This window comes from Leishmania martiniquensis, chromosome 14, assembly GCF_017916325.1.
Source record: "Leishmania martiniquensis isolate LSCM1 chromosome 14, whole genome shotgun sequence".
NCBI classification, from domain to species: Eukaryota; Euglenozoa; class Kinetoplastea; order Trypanosomatida; family Trypanosomatidae; genus Leishmania; species Leishmania martiniquensis.
Window position 1 is genome coordinate 283,937 of NC_090149.1, and position 14,681 is coordinate 298,617.

At 61.7% G+C, this 14,681-nt stretch overlaps 3 protein-coding genes across 3 annotated transcripts; all 3 read right to left on the reverse strand.

The window, feature by feature from the left end:
* Nucleotides 1–174: 174 nt before the first annotated feature.
* On the reverse strand, nt 175–1,431 carry LSCM1_04868 (uncharacterized protein; the record flags this gene model as incomplete). Its single annotated transcript, XM_067322352.1, has 1 exon — nt 175–1,431. The coding sequence occupies one exon, from the start codon at nt 1,429–1,431 to the stop codon at nt 175–177; it is 1,257 nt and encodes a 418-aa protein (XP_067180125.1).
* Nucleotides 1,432–3,966: 2,535 nt separating this feature from the next.
* LSCM1_04869 (uncharacterized protein) lies at nt 3,967–4,938 on the reverse strand (the record flags this gene model as incomplete). The annotated part of the gene is made up of 1 exon (XM_067322353.1): nt 3,967–4,938. The coding sequence occupies one exon, from the start codon at nt 4,936–4,938 to the stop codon at nt 3,967–3,969; it is 972 nt and encodes a 323-aa protein (XP_067180126.1).
* Nucleotides 4,939–6,070: 1,132 nt separating this feature from the next.
* Nucleotides 6,071–6,631, reverse strand: LSCM1_04870 (uncharacterized protein; the record flags this gene model as incomplete). Its single annotated transcript, XM_067322354.1, has 1 exon — nt 6,071–6,631. One exon carries the CDS (start codon nt 6,629–6,631, stop codon nt 6,071–6,073), a length of 561 nt encoding a protein of 186 aa, XP_067180127.1.
* Between the last annotated feature and the right edge of the window lie 8,050 nt (nt 6,632–14,681).

Genomic DNA, 14,681 nt, shown 5'->3' on the forward strand with positions numbered 1-14,681 from the left:
ACCGCACCTCCACAGCTCCACGGTGGCAACAGTTCGAAGCAGAGACGCATATACACACACACAAAAAAACGGGGAGTGGAGAGGCAACGAAAAGAAGTGTGCGCGAGCGAAGAAGAGAGGCAAAGGGGGGGGAGGAGGAGGCTGGATAAAACGGTTCATAGCCACCGTTGCTCATTAGCACCCTCGCGCACCACTACATGGAGGCGCCGCTGCGGTCGCGCCAGGCTCCGCCAAAGTGGGGCCAAAGCCTCGTAGGTCTAGCGCCTTCTTGGTCGTCCAAGGCGGCTGCCGCTGCCTCCAGCCGCCTGCACAAGAGGCGCCGGTGTGGCTGCTCGTCATCTGCGTCGACGCCGCGCAAGGCCGTGGCAATGACGCACCGTCTTTGTCAGCACGAGGCCAGCAGTAGGGCCCGTCTGCATCGCCCGTCTCATCCATCTGGGAGACAGAGATACGGGCAACTGCCGTCTGCAGCTGAGGCTCCTGCACTGGAGCGCCATCAGCTTGGCCGCTGCCACGTGCCTCATGTGTGCCGCCGCAGATGCTGCTGCTATACAGCGGTACTGCTTGTACAGCATCCACAGCTAGAATGAGGTGGGTGAAGGCCTCTAGCACGCCCCTTCCCGATAGGGCCGATGTCATGAAGTTTCGCATGCCCATCGCGTGTGAGATGCTATCCGCTTCTTCCTGCAGCGCCTCCAACGAGCCTGAAGCCGTTGCCGACGAGGTTGTGGTGGTCTTCGCGTCCAGTAAGTCTAGCTTGGCACCAACGATGATGCACACACAGTCGGCGCGCGCTAGCTCTGTCACCCGCGCTCCCCAGCGCGGCACGTTCAGCAGCGACTCGTGCCGTGTCACGTCGTAGACAATGATGGCGCCGACGGCGTTGCGGTAAAAAGCGTTGCTGATAACGCCCGCATTACGCTCCTGACCGGCCGTATCCCAGAGTTGCAGGACAACGGTCTCGGTAACCCCGACCGGCCCGAGAGGTATTTTCACCTCTCGGGAGGTGAACTCCACCCCAATGGTGGAGGGCAGCCTCGGGTCGTACTCATTGCAGCAGTAGCGGTGCATCAGGTTCGACTTGCCCACACCAGGCTCGCCAACGATGAGCACCTTGTACGTGCGCAGAAACCTGCTGTGCTCGCCGACGGGGGACGGCATGAGCAGCGCTCCATCTAGATTCGCGGCGTAGGTGGATGCCAGCGATTCAGTGGCATGCGCGTTGGAGGAGGGCGGAGGGCCACTGACGGTCATGAAGGGAGAAGCGGCCGTGTGGGATGCTGTGGCCAGCGAGGAAGACGACGCATCAGTAGCCGACGTGAGGTGGGCAGTAGTTAGGTACTCTGCATCACGCAGGTGTTCAGCCTTGTGGGCGCCATCCTGCCTATCCATCGCGTCTCGCGATTCAAGTGAGTCGGTGCGTGCGAGCATGGCTGCGGTGCCGCTTGCCTCGCGGGGAAGAGGGATCAGCCTCTCCATTGCCGGTGTGGATGGAGACCGAGAGACTGATTGATATGCCCAAAGGGGTGATCAGCGCTTGACAGCTGCCAAGATGGCCCCTTGGGCGAGAGCCGCCAGAGAATAAGCGCTCTGAGACGGAAGCGGGCTACTCGCAGGCGTCGAGAAAATGTCGACGGTACCGCGAACAGTCGCGAGAAGAAGCGTTGGGGCGCGATGGCGGATGTGGGCCCGCACTGTGAAGAGCGCAAGCCGCCTTGAGATCAGCAGAGCGAATTCAAGTAGGGGGCGAGGAAGGACGCTTGTGTGCACCTCTGAGTGTGTGTGCGTGCCAAAGGGGCGACGCGAACACACGCACGCAAAAAAAATCCGATGATGCAGCAGCAGAAAGGCGTAGCGCCGAGCCGCACTATGCGCGGCTGTGCCACCAAACGCGCAGGACGCAGTCGGGGCTTCCCTAACACAAACCCTCCACTGCACCTTTAGAGAGTCGGAGTCGGGGTGTCTGATGGGAGGGGGTGGTGACGTAAAAGCCCTCAAGAGGTGCTATGGCAACCCGACGAAAAATATGTGAAGGAGGCAGAGATGCCGATGACCACGGGCCGGCAACAGGAGGAGGGAGAGGAGCGGGATGGGGGGAAGGAAATCGCGTGACTGCCTCCCTTGAGGGGATGAAAAAAAAAGGGAGCGTATCTCCTTCCAGGACGAGGCCGCTCACTGCCGGCGATAGGCCGACGTGCAGAGGAGGGGTGGCGATACGAGCAAGAAGGCGCCACTGGAGCAAGCGGCAGCGTTGAGTTACCTTGTGCGCGTGCGAGAAGAAAGGTGACTGCGTGCGCCCACTCATCGGCGCTCTCTTCGACGCTCGCGTGGCTTGGCTTGGCTGGGCGAGGGACTCCACAGAGGGGAGACGCCTGCTGATGTGCATGGAGAGAGCCAGCGGCTGAGCGCACAGGCAGCATTCTCATCTCATAAACACACACACACACACTCACACACTTGCGCACCCAAAGGCACAGCAGAGCACATCAATGACGCGCAGGATGAAGAGAACCAAAGGAGCAGCGGCGAAACAGAGGATGTTACAGCAGCGAACACACAAGCAATGAGATGCGAACGCGATGCAATGCGACAAGGGGGAGAAGGGTTGCGTGAGCACTGTACACGCTTCTTCATCGGCATGTCGGGCAATCGTCGAGCTTACAAGCTTCAGAGCGGAGCCGATCCAGCAAAAAAAAGGGAGAGTGTGTGTGTGTGTCTGTAAGGGAAGGGCGTGGTGTGAGTGGAAATAGTCGAGCCGCCCGCAGTGGCGCCACTACGGAAGGGATCAATAAAATAAGGGAAGAGGCGATCATAGTGAGAGCATCCCAGAGGTGGAGGGAGAGGGAATCTTTCGGCCTCCCCGGGGCGGCTATGCGTTGTTGCGGTCGACATGGCATCGGCAGAGGGCACACATCGAAAGGCGGCGCCGGGGAGGGGGAAGGAGAGAGGGTGTAGGAGGAAAGAGAAGAGGTTAGCGATACACACACGCATATATATATATATGTAAAAAGACACAGACACGGAAACATTCAAGGCGATGGGGAGGAAGAAAGGCGCGCTAATATGTCTGAAGGAGGCCACTCTACCGCCACTTCACCCCTCTTCGCTGCACTCTAAGGCTCTGTAAAGGAACCAGGCCCCTTCCCCCCTTCCCCCTTCTTCCCCCAACAACACCGTCGGTTGCCGTACAGCCGATTGCGACTCCACTGCATACAGCGCAGGCTGGGGAGAGAGTGGGTAGGAGGAAGGGTGTCGGCATCAAAGACCTTCAACCCGGTAAGAGCAGACGAAGCGGCAGGGTGATGGCGCATATTTGCTGAATTATCGACGCAGCTCATATTCAGCTGGCCCACGCGTGACCATGAGCGAGCGACAATACGAATAAGCACCGGTTCACAGCCATCAGTTGACATCACAGGGCCTGCAGCAGCGCCCTCCTGCACGACTGCTTGTGGTCTCCCAAGATCGAATGGGGCTGCTACGCCCCCCCTCCCTCCCTCCCTTGAGGATGCGGTTCACTGCCGCGCATGGCATCATCAAGGGAGGGAGGGCTTCGGGGAGGAGTGGGAGAGGGGTGTGGTGGGTGGGGGGGTGCGAGCCGTGAGCCCAAGACGGTGAGATAAGGCAAGGAAAATGTTTAGACAATCAGAATACAAAGGTGGCGAAAGGATGAGAGCGGAGAAGAGGTGAGGTAACCGATTGCAAGTGCCAGGAAGATGTGTCCATGACAGACAGACAGATAGACTAACAGATAGAGGAGGAGGAGTGCGCAGCGGCCTTATCACAGCAAGTGAGCGTCAGAGATGCGCGAGACGGACGGTACCGCGAATAATCTACACTCTGAGCGCAAGCGAAAAAAAAGAAGAATGAACGAGAGAATGGGAAGCTGCCACATCGCTCTTCTCTGCAGGGGCGGGGCACACGCATGCACACGTCGCCTGCCCTGCCCAGCACACGGTCGTTAGATCAAGAGAGAGAGAGAGAGAGAAAGGACACAAAGAGGATCGACAGAAGCAGCGATAGGATGGCCGCGTGGCCCTTTGCCTTGCTGCTACTCGGAATGCAGTTGCCCACGTCCACTTCCACGATCAGGCAGTCGCTGCGAGACTTTCCTTTTTTCAGCGCCGCAGTGAGAGCCCCCTTTGAGTCCCGGGTGCTCGCTACAAGGCAGCGACGCCACAGCTCTTCCTCTGTCTGTATCACAGACGCCCTCGTGGCATCCGCCGATATTCGCGCGGCGTCACCGCCATCGCAGCAGCGTTCCATGGCTTCCAGCTCCACCGCCGCTGGTACGGTTACCGGGTTCGGTGTTGTCCCTCGTCTGCGCGCACCAGCCCCCGGCTGTCCCGATGGCGCGGAGAAACCTTGACGGCGACGAGCATCACTGCTGCGAGCGCACCACCGCCGGTGCCGGTGCCCTTCGGGGCTTTCCTCCTCGTCGACCGCCTCGTCCCCAAGCAGAATCAGAAGACGGAGGGAAGTGAGAGTGATGCGGGACGGCTCCGCCTCGGCGCTGGACGTGGCTGCATCGGCAGAGGTCGCCTCTGCGATCGCATAGTCCGGCTGGTGCGAGGAGATGTCATGCGCGTGGCGCACCGTGCTACGATAATCGCCAGCCAGTGGTAAGTGCAGATCCACTTCCGTGCGGGTCTCCGCTGCTCGTGACGGTGACGATCCGACCTCTAGGGCACCCTTTCGCGGTGATCCACGCTGAGGGCGCAGATGCCCGGCATTCTTGCCATCTCCAGGGATCAGGAGATCGCCATCGAGGAGGTGCCAGTTTTCGTGGTTCACATCGAGAACGAATCTTCGGCACCGAAAGTTTATAGTTGATTCTTTGTTATCTGCCGCCGCCGCTTCCGCTGCGCTCGCCGACGGTGCTGACGGGATGCGCACAGCATCCAGTGCTTTCACGGAACGATCTTCCATTGCACGCATTGCCGACGACGCACTCGAGCGCGCTACGAGGAGTAGAAACGCGAGGAGCAGTGCTGCCTTCAGAGCGCACACTGAAAATAGCCCGTGACGCCTCTGCATTCTGATAGCTGCCACCTCTGATGCGGTGGTGAGCGCAGCTATAGAGGTCCAAAGAGGAGAGAGAGAGGGAGGGGGGTGAGAGAGGTGTGGGATGGGGGGAAGGTGAAAGTGGTGGTGGCAGAAGCAAAGCGGGTTCTCTACAGCACATGCCCATGGGAAGAGGGGGGAGGAGGAGGATGGGAGGGGGTGACAGTGTCCACCGGAGATGACAGCAAAAAATAAGATAGCATAAAGCAAAAAGAGCGCGAGAGGGAGATAGTAGTGAGGATATGACCTCCGATGCAGGAGGACAGCGTGGGGCCCTCTCCCTCTGCCTTGCGCCGAAAACAACACGGGGAGTGGGGAAGAGAGGCTCCCGCGCGTGGTGCTCTTACCGCTTTGAAGGAGTACGTTGCGGGAGCACGAGCAGGTTGGGGGTGGTGTGGGACGAAAAGGGATTTTTTTCTCGCTGCTAGCGGAAAAGAGGCGGCGGTGGAGGCGGTGGAGGCGGTGTAGACTCCGTGAGATATGGTCACACGCAGGTACCCCCTCTCCGTACGAGAGCAGGAGCGACGTGCGCCATGACGAATGTTCGTGAAGGCCCAAAGAGAGATGGAGAGAAATGCGAGAGGGAAGGCGGACACATGTGCGATTTCGGCAATCAGCATCGCCTCATGATGCAGATGCGTAGACTTATACGTACACATACGTATGCACCTCTCTCTTATATGCAAGCACGCGCTAGCACACGCATTGCAACTACACTTGCGGTGCAGCGCCGCCTGGACGGAGTGTGTGCCTGTGTGTGGAGAGGGTGGGGTGGGGGTGGGGGAGGCGCATGTGTGCATCCTTGGTGGCAGCAATGGCCACAACGCTCACCATCGTGCGCTAGGCCCCCCCTCGCGCTTTCGCTCTCCCCCTTCCTTTTTTTTCCTCCGCTCTTCCCACCCCCTTTTCGTATTCGCTGCGGGGAAGCATTCCGACGCGGCGTGAGGCACACAAAGGCCGCACACACACACACACACACACACAGACACAAACGCACCTGTTGAAGCTACTGCCTCGTTGGAGGATCCTCCATCATTTCTAGAAAAGCCGAAGCCTCTTCCACCTTATCCCAGTCCTTCGGATAGTACAAGTCGTACCCATCGTTTGCCGTGAAGACGGGGTTCGGATGCCTCTCTGCATGGAAGTCCTTCATCAGCACTCCGTCGTACTTATCCAACTCGCCTAGCACTGTCGGTTCATAGACTACCTCGCGGATACGCAGGATTGTCGCCGCGTGCTGCGCGTCCACCCATCGCAACCGCCGCCGTCCTGGCGTGGAGAAGAGCGACACGACGTTGCGCATGCGCTTCTGCTCCTCAACGTCCGCCGTCACCCGCACCTGCTCCAACAGCGGCCGACCAATGGCAGTAAAGCGTGGTCCGCCGACCATGAGGACTTTTTTAAGCGCGATTTGGCTCCCAATAGGCGCGCGCAGCCGCTGAACCGCGATGACGTCGCCAGGACTTACTTTGTACTGGTGGTTGCCACAGTATACGACTGCGAACTTCAGCCCCTCGATGAGGGGCTGAAGCGCCTTGGCGATTGCAGGATTGGCGCATCGCAGCATCGAGGCCTCCGCGAGAGACAGAGAAGAAGGTGCCTGCGCACGAGGGTGGGTGTGGGATGCGGGGGGGGGTCACGTGGCCACGGAATCTGAACGAGCCTGCGATCCACGTTGAGGAGGAGGCGCCGGTCGCGATGCCGGTGTGTGGGGCGCACCCAATCAGGAAACAGAGAGAGAGAGGTAGAGAGGGGGAGAGAGAGAGGTGTCACACATAAGTGGGGGCGAGGCGTAGAGATGCCAGAGCACTTCTAGTTGCATTGTGAGAGAAGGGTAGGAGGCACATGATGGGCGACAGGGGCTGACGTGCAAGATGAAACAGCGCTCCAGTGAGCAAGCACGCGCATTACGTGTGTGCGTGGGGCGTTTGTGGTGATCCCGTTGCGTGAAAGTAAAGTTGGGGAAGGGGGACGTCTCGTAGCGTGCGTCCCTCTTCGAGGATGGCTGGCTGGCCGGCGGAGCACCGTGTTACATAGGCGAGCGTTTCCACTGCTGCGGCATGCTCGTCTACTGAGCACTGCACGCTGACACCTCGCCAGTTCTGCGCGCTCTCGCTCGCTCTCACTTCCCCGCTCTGTCCTGCAACGTGAAACACTGCAGTGCGCGAGGGAGCGTGCAAGTCGCCCTCAGAGCCAGGCGTAGCATTGCCGGTACTCGTTGGGTGTCAGGCGCTTTCGCTCCGTGGTGCCTGAATGACTTGCAGCGCTGCCGCCCTTGTCCGAAGAGGGGTCCCACGGAAGGGAGGTGGGGGCGCTGAAGCCCTCGGGCCACGTCGGGTCGCGGGCCAGCCGCTCCCGTGACGGTAGTGGCGGTGGCAGACCTGAAGTGACTGCGATCCCTTTCCCGTGGAGCATCTCCTCTTGCGCCGCAAGCCGCTGCAAGGTCGACACCACCTGCTGATCCACTCTGTGAGCCTCCTCCAGCTGGCGAACGCGCTCCTCTAGGCTGCTGACGTGGCGCGTCTTACGCTGCAGCTCATAGCGCAAGCCTAGCGGGTCGTCAATGGAGAGGACCGCGACCTTCGACTGCAGCACTGGTGCACCGCTCGCAGGCTGCACTGTGGCGACTGCGCCTGGCACGGAAGGCTGACTGTTGGGCTTTTCTCGGGCCAGGTGTCTCTCTTCTCTTGGTTTGGACCTCATCTTGGGGCTGCTGGCACTCTTTGGCCGCAGGGACACCGGTGGGGGTGTCTGCTGCGGCTGCCCTTCGCGCCACTGAGGCCGCTGCGCATGCTGCTGCAGCTGCCGATGCATATTCGCACACTTAATACTCCAGGTGTCTGCCATCAGAAGTGTCTTGGCCTCCATCCACTTCAGCGCGCATGCATCGTGCGCCGACCACCACCTGCGTGTGCACCGCTGTGTATGAACTTCCAGAGCGGCCCACGCCCGGTCCTGTTGCGTATGGGCCTCCTCCATGGCTTGCATTGCGGCAAGCGTGCGCGCATGTGCACACTCTTCGCGCTGAAGCGCGTTGTTTCTATCTCGAGCCTGCTGCTCTGCACACCTTGCTTGATCCTGAGCACTTGCAAGCGCTGCCTTTTGCATGGCTGCGTCGGCGGCTCGTGCTGCCTTCTCAGACTGCAACGCATCCTCTAAACGCTGACGAAGCGCGTCGCTGACAGAGTTATCCTCCTTTAACGTGGCTATGGTGCGACAATGCGTCTCCAGCTCTCGACGGAGGGCCTCCTCGCGCTCCAGCACATCTTCCTGCTGCCGCTGCAGATGGTCGTATTGTTGCGCACGCACTGCCTCCAGCTCCCTTTCCAACCCTTCGATGCGGCTCCGCAGCTGGCACTGCTCCTCAACGCCAACCTCCACGAGATCCGGCTTTTCCACTACGGCATCGACACGGCGGCAAAGCTCCGCATTCTCTGATGGTGCCTCGTGCAGAGCAGCCGTCATCCACTCGCGAGCCTCGCGCTCGCGGCGCAGTCCATCCGCGGCAAGCTGGGCTGCCTGCTCAGCAGCCGCAAGCTTGCGCGTGACGTCGTCAAAGGCGGCCCGATGAGCTTCTTCGCTGACTGCGTGTGCGCATCGCGTGGCGCGCAGCTCGTCCTCGTATTCTTGGCGCAAGGCGCGCTCGCGCTCCTTGGTATCCTGCTGCCACTGCTCCTGAGCAGCGCGGGCGCCACGCAGCTCTTCCTCCAGCACCATCACTCGATCCGCTAGTGCCTTTCGAGCTGATTCCAGCGCTGCAGCTTGCGCCTCGGCGATCATGCAGTGGCGCCTGCGCTCTCCACTCTCTGCCTCGGCAGTATGTAGTTGTTCTGCTGTAGACTCGATGCGCTGCCGCAGGGCAGCCGTTTGCGCCTGCGCTGCCTGTGACTCGGCTGCCAGATGCGCCAGTGCGTCCTTCTCCCGTTGAATCGCTTCATCTCGCTCGCAATGCAGCAGCCGCTGCACCTCTTCGCTCTCACGCAGAAGGCGATCCTGTGTCGCCACATGTTCGGCCTTCGCCACCGCGCTTGCGCGGCGCTCGGCATCGAGCTCCTTCGCTAAGCGACTCTGCGCCGCTTCGCTGGCCGCCTGTGCGGCTCGCATCGTGGCGAGTGTTTCCATGTGCGACTCTAACGCTCGACGAAGGGTCTCCTCACGCTGCGCCGCGTCGTGCGCTCGCTGCCGCTGCTGCGCTTCCGCTACTGCCCACTCTTTTTCTTGCACCTCCAGCTTCTCACGGAGCACACGCTGCTCACGCTCAAGGGCCCTGATCGCATCCTCGGCTACAGTGCGCTCCTTGATTGCGTCTGCTTCAGCGACACGCAGCTTTTCGGTGAGGGCATCGATGCGTTGCTGAAGCTGTGCTTCGAGCTGAGCTCCCCGTGAGGCGGGTAGTAGTGCGACATCGCTACTCACCAAGGGAAGTCGGGTCACCTCTGCAATTTTAGGTGAACGGGATGCGAGCGGCGGTGGCGCTGGGAGCGGCGCGGCTTTGGTCTCAGCTCCAGCCGCGCTCCCCACATGCGACGAAGGCAAGGTGTCACTACCGGGGGGGGAGAGACTCCGACTTCGACTTCGGCTTGCGTGCGCACGTCGCCGCTGCTCGCTCTGCAGCTGCTGCGTGAGCTGATCCATTTGCACGGTGTGGGCGTGCCGTTCGGCGTCGAGCAGGGCTCGCCATTGGTCCATGCGGAAGTGAGCGTTGCGCAGCCCGTCCTCTAGCTCGTGCACGCGGTTCAGAAGTTGCGTATGCAGCGACGCCGGTGACAGAAGCGATGACTCCGTCGGAAGCCGAGGCGGTGTGCCAGCCAAAGCAGTCGCGACAGGTGCGGCGGTTGCTTTGGGCTCTCCAAGAGTCGGTGCTACCGCTCCTGCCGCCAGCTCCGCCACTTGCGAAGCCCCGCTCATGGAGGCGGCGGGCACGCTGGCGGCACTGCTACCCTGTACCTCTTTCCTTCTTACTTCGCACGCCGACGCCGAGGAAGCAACGGGCGGCGGCAGCAGCAGCTGCGCGGTGCTGGTGCTCACTGACACACGCATAGGCGGCGACGGGGGTGTGGGGGGTCGCTGCTGCTGCTGCTGTCGCGCCTCTTCCGCCAAGGTGGCGGCACGCAGTTCCGTCTCGGTAACAGCAAGCTGCTCTGAGAGGCGCGTCACAGCTGCCTCTTTCGCACACAGCTCTTCTTCCACCTGCTGCAGCTGCTGACGCAGCTCAGCTACCGCGTTGTTGGAGCCGAAAAGCCGTCGCTGCAAATCAGCCAGCGCCGTCACGGCAGCCTCGCTGCACCGTGCCGTTGTCGGCTCACGCCGCGGCGATGATGAGACCATCGTTGAGGTTGATGTGTGGGGGGCCGTCTGCTCACTTGCAATCCACGACGCCGGCGCAGGATGGACAACGCTGGCGCCCTCACGCCTCGGCAAGAGAGTCCGATGCGCCGGCAGAGGCGACACTTTGGCCCAGATCGGTTCGTTTCTCATCGAATTGCCCACTTTGCCGGCTTCGCTGGCGGCGACTTGGAGCTCAGCGTATGCGGTTATGCCAGAACAGCTGTGCTGCGACGTCCATGGAGAAGGGGAGGAGGGGGCGGACAACGGCCGCTTCCCGACAGACGCGCTCCGGGCATTCCGGCATATGGTGCAGATGCGCTCCTGAGACTCATGAAGTGCGAACGCGGCCGGCTGTCTGTACTTCAGCGGCCGTACCGGGTCACTCAGCAGTGCTTGCGAGACCGAGGAGGGGGTGTCACAAAGGCACAGCTTTGGGTGAGACGTCACATGCGCCTGCTGAGGCATCACTGACGGCTCCGACAGGCCGCCTGCGCGATCAGCATGTGACGCATTCACTGAGGCATCAATGTGCCTTCTCGTGCATTTCGCACCGCTCATCGCTATGGTGGCGGTCCCTTCAACCTCCGATCGTCGACTTCCCTTATCTGCGGAGGTCAATGTTACGCGGGTGTTCTCTTCCGGTGCCTCAGGCGTCGCCGCCTGGTCAGCAATGACGCCGCTTTGCAGGTCTGCATCGACTTTGGGGATGAAGGTGTCATGCGATGGTGTAGCGGGCAGGACAGTCGTTGCGACCGCCAAGGCGCTCTCCACGGGCGCCTCGGAGGATGCCTCGGACAAGGAGAGCGATGGCGGCGACAGCGGTGGTGGCAGCAAGGAGTGCAAGATTGCGGGATCGTGTGACACCCCAGCGGAGGAGGTCGGTCGCGCCGAGTATGGAGAGCCGACTGGCGAGGAGGAGGAGAGCGTCGACGACGGTGTTTGGCGGTCGTCGCTGTTGCCGTCACCGTTTTCACCGGGGCTGCCACGGCGTCGGTGGCGGCCAAGGTAAGGCAGAACTCCTTGCATGTCATGTGAGCCCCCCCTTACGTTTACCCTGGGAGCAGCCTTGCTGCTTGTCTTGCGGTGCTGCTGCTGCTGCTGCTCGACAGGAGTGTGTGCCGCTGCCTCGACGTCATCCACCGACGAACGGTGCCGCAGCGGTGGCGTGTTTCGCAGTGATGCCGACGCCACCACCTGCTCCAATGGTGGCGAAGCGGGTGGTGTCACTTGAGTTGACTGATTGCACATCGTCACCCTCCGCAGGAGCGGTGATGTACTGTGTGGGCTTCTCAGCAAGGAGGGAACAGGCAACGAGGCCGCTTCTTGATAGGCCGCCATGAGCGTGCTGCGTGCACCGACGCCCACGCTGAAGGACGGATCGGTAGCATGCTGCCACGCGATCAACGGTGGCTGCATATGCTGCTGCCCCTGATGCACCGAGTCCTGTCGCGAGAGCGGCACCGGTGAGCTTGCCAGACTGGGATCTCTCGAGGCCCCAAGAAAGAGTACGGCCACAGGCGTCGACGTTGGTGTCGAGGACGGTGTCTCGGGTACAATCGTGCTGCTCATGGCTAGCGCCCCGGCAGGCGCGAGAGAGACGAGGGTGAAGGCAGTGCTGGTGCGGCGGAAAGACTGCGGCTCCAACGGCGCGTACAGCTGCGACGGCTCGCGGCTGATGAGGGAGTGCCGGTGCCGCATGCTGTTGTCGCCGCACAAGGCTGCTGTTGCACCCAGATCCGCGGATGTTGGCACCGGTAGCGACAGACACTGGGAGCCTTGCAAGCCTTGGCTGAGGGAGCGCAGCAAGAAAGCACGCGAGGGGGACGACGGGGGTTGGGAGGGCAAGTCGCTGTCGCATGCGATTGCCGACGGCGGCAGATACCCGGCGTTTTCCTCATTCTCGCCTTCCACATCAGCAGCGCCACTAAGCAGCACAACTATACGCTCACACAGCGCCGCCACTCGCTCACGGTCATCCTCGATCCGTGCAAAGTACAGCAGCTGCGGCGAATCACGATCAGGCAGCGGCGGGTCGATTGGGAAGCACTCCGGCGAGGAGGCTATAGAGTCTGTCTGCACCGACTTTGCCGGTGCTGCGTCCTTTTCCGGGCCACCCACATCAACTTCGCCCTTTCCAGGCACCCCCTGCGGTGCGCAGGACGGCGGTGGTGGGGAAGCAAAGTTCAGCTGCCGCGATAGTACCACCGTATCCTCGCAACCCGTGAGTGACGCGTTACTATCCACCGTGGAAGTTGTCACTGCTGCCGTTACTGATCGCGTTGTCTTCCTCTTTTTGAATGCGACGGCCATGCCATACTGTCGAGCAGCCACGCACAGCCTACTGCACGTTTGGTGGATGGCTGCGAGCAGGCGCTGCGTGCTGTGGAGCCGGCGGTGCAGTTCTGAGTTTTCACATTTCAGCTCTGCCACCTGCCTCGCCAGCTGAGACGACACAGCAGATGGGGTCGCCCGGTGCACACCAGCTGCCGTCTCCAAGCTCTCGCGGCTAGTAGCAGGAGCTGTGGAGGTGGCCACGTTGTCTGTGGGCAGACTAGCGCAACGGCCTCCCTGGGAGTCAGCCTGGTCAGACGACTTGGACACAGGTGTGCAGCTTGCTACTCTCGTGCCTCCTGCGTGTGCGCCATTGCTTTCCTCTCTCCTTTCCTCCGCTGTCGCCTGCTCCGTCCCGAGTGCGAGCTGGGCCCACCACGGCAGCACCCAGCGCTGAAGCAGTTCCGCTACCATCACGCGCTTTGCCTCCGCCACAAACGGGCTTAGCAGTGGACTCTCCACGGCAATGCCACTGCGCACCTGTATGACCAGACGCGTCTTCGGCATCACCGACGCCGACGCGGCTGCGTCGGCACCCCCCTTAAGTGGACTCAGCCTTTTAGCGGTTGCCCGTTCGGCCGATTCTGTCACCGCGTCAGTGCTTTCGCGGGCCCCCACCTGTGTCGTCTCCTTTTGGCAGGGCATCAACAGAGGCGGCTCACGCAGCTGTCGCGAAGGCGTTTGTGGTTGACCCTCGACCTCCTCCACGTCCTTCCCATTCCCCACACCGGTCCTCGAGACCACCGTCTGCAAGCGGTGGAGGAGGGGTACGGCAAAGTTGAGCGTGAGAAAGCTCGACGGATGCGATCGCGCACGCGCGCTTTGCAGTCGCTGCTCCGACGCTTCGCTTTCAGAGAAGTCAGCACACAGCGGCGACCTCCCGTACCGGCCAGCTGCGCTGCCGCTAAGAAGCGGGGTTGCCGCATTGGTGTCGAAGAGGGCCTGCGGCAACCCATTCAGGCTTCTGCTTACTGCTGTCCCAGGCATGGCGAGCCTAGGGACATCCAGCGCCGTTGGCGGCGAATGAAGCGGGCGCACCGGGGGCAACCCGTCCATGCCCCATAATGCGTTACCGGCACAGTCGTGATCGAATGCCAGCGCGCCGTCGAGGGCTAATTTTTGGGAGGGCTGGAGGGCATCACGCATCGGGTTAACCACGCTGGGCGCGTTGGCGCTGTTGTTGTCATCGCAGAGGAAGCTATCCAGCATTGGCGCGGCCGTGGAAACGTCCGATCGTGCCCCCGCTTCCAGCGGCGCACGCGCCTGCGCGATAGATGCCGCGCTGCAGACGTGCAGACTTCCTAATGGCATGGACCGCTGAAGCGGCAGCACTGAAGCGGCGGCTTCAGCGAGGTCGCTCCCGGCACCGCCGAAGGCGCCGCTACCAGCGCCTCGGCCGGCAGGACTGGCCAGATGCACGGCTCGCATGTCCAAGGCGGAGCTATGCAGATCTTGCGAGCCGCTAGCATCGAAGGTGTGGGGGCACCGCTCTCTGAGGCCCCGGGTCAGAGGCTTCCACGAGGGTGTGGGCTGAAGGGCGGTGCGCCGAGCCGGCAAGACGGTGGATGAGTGGGTCGGACTGAAGCTAGCGCTACCAAAGGATAAGGGCACAAAACCTGTCCGACCTCGCTGCGCACTGCTGAAGAGGACCTGCTGCTGCTGCTGCTGCTCTGGTGACGTCTGGAGCTTCGGGATGACTGCGTCGATTCGCATCGTCAGTGGGGAGCCAGTCTCCTTGTCTTCTGATAGGACGCTATGAGGTCCCTCATACGCGTGTGCATCTGCCCTGCCGCCTCCTTCGTCCCCGTTCACGGCCGCTTCCGACGACAGCAGCGGCGCATCGGCGTGGCCAGAGAGATGGGGCAGCACGAGACACCCCTCGTACAGGTCAAAGGCCTGTCGCACAAGCTGCCAAAGGTGCCGCTCGGCAGGCACGCGCTGCGCACTATCGGCGGCGC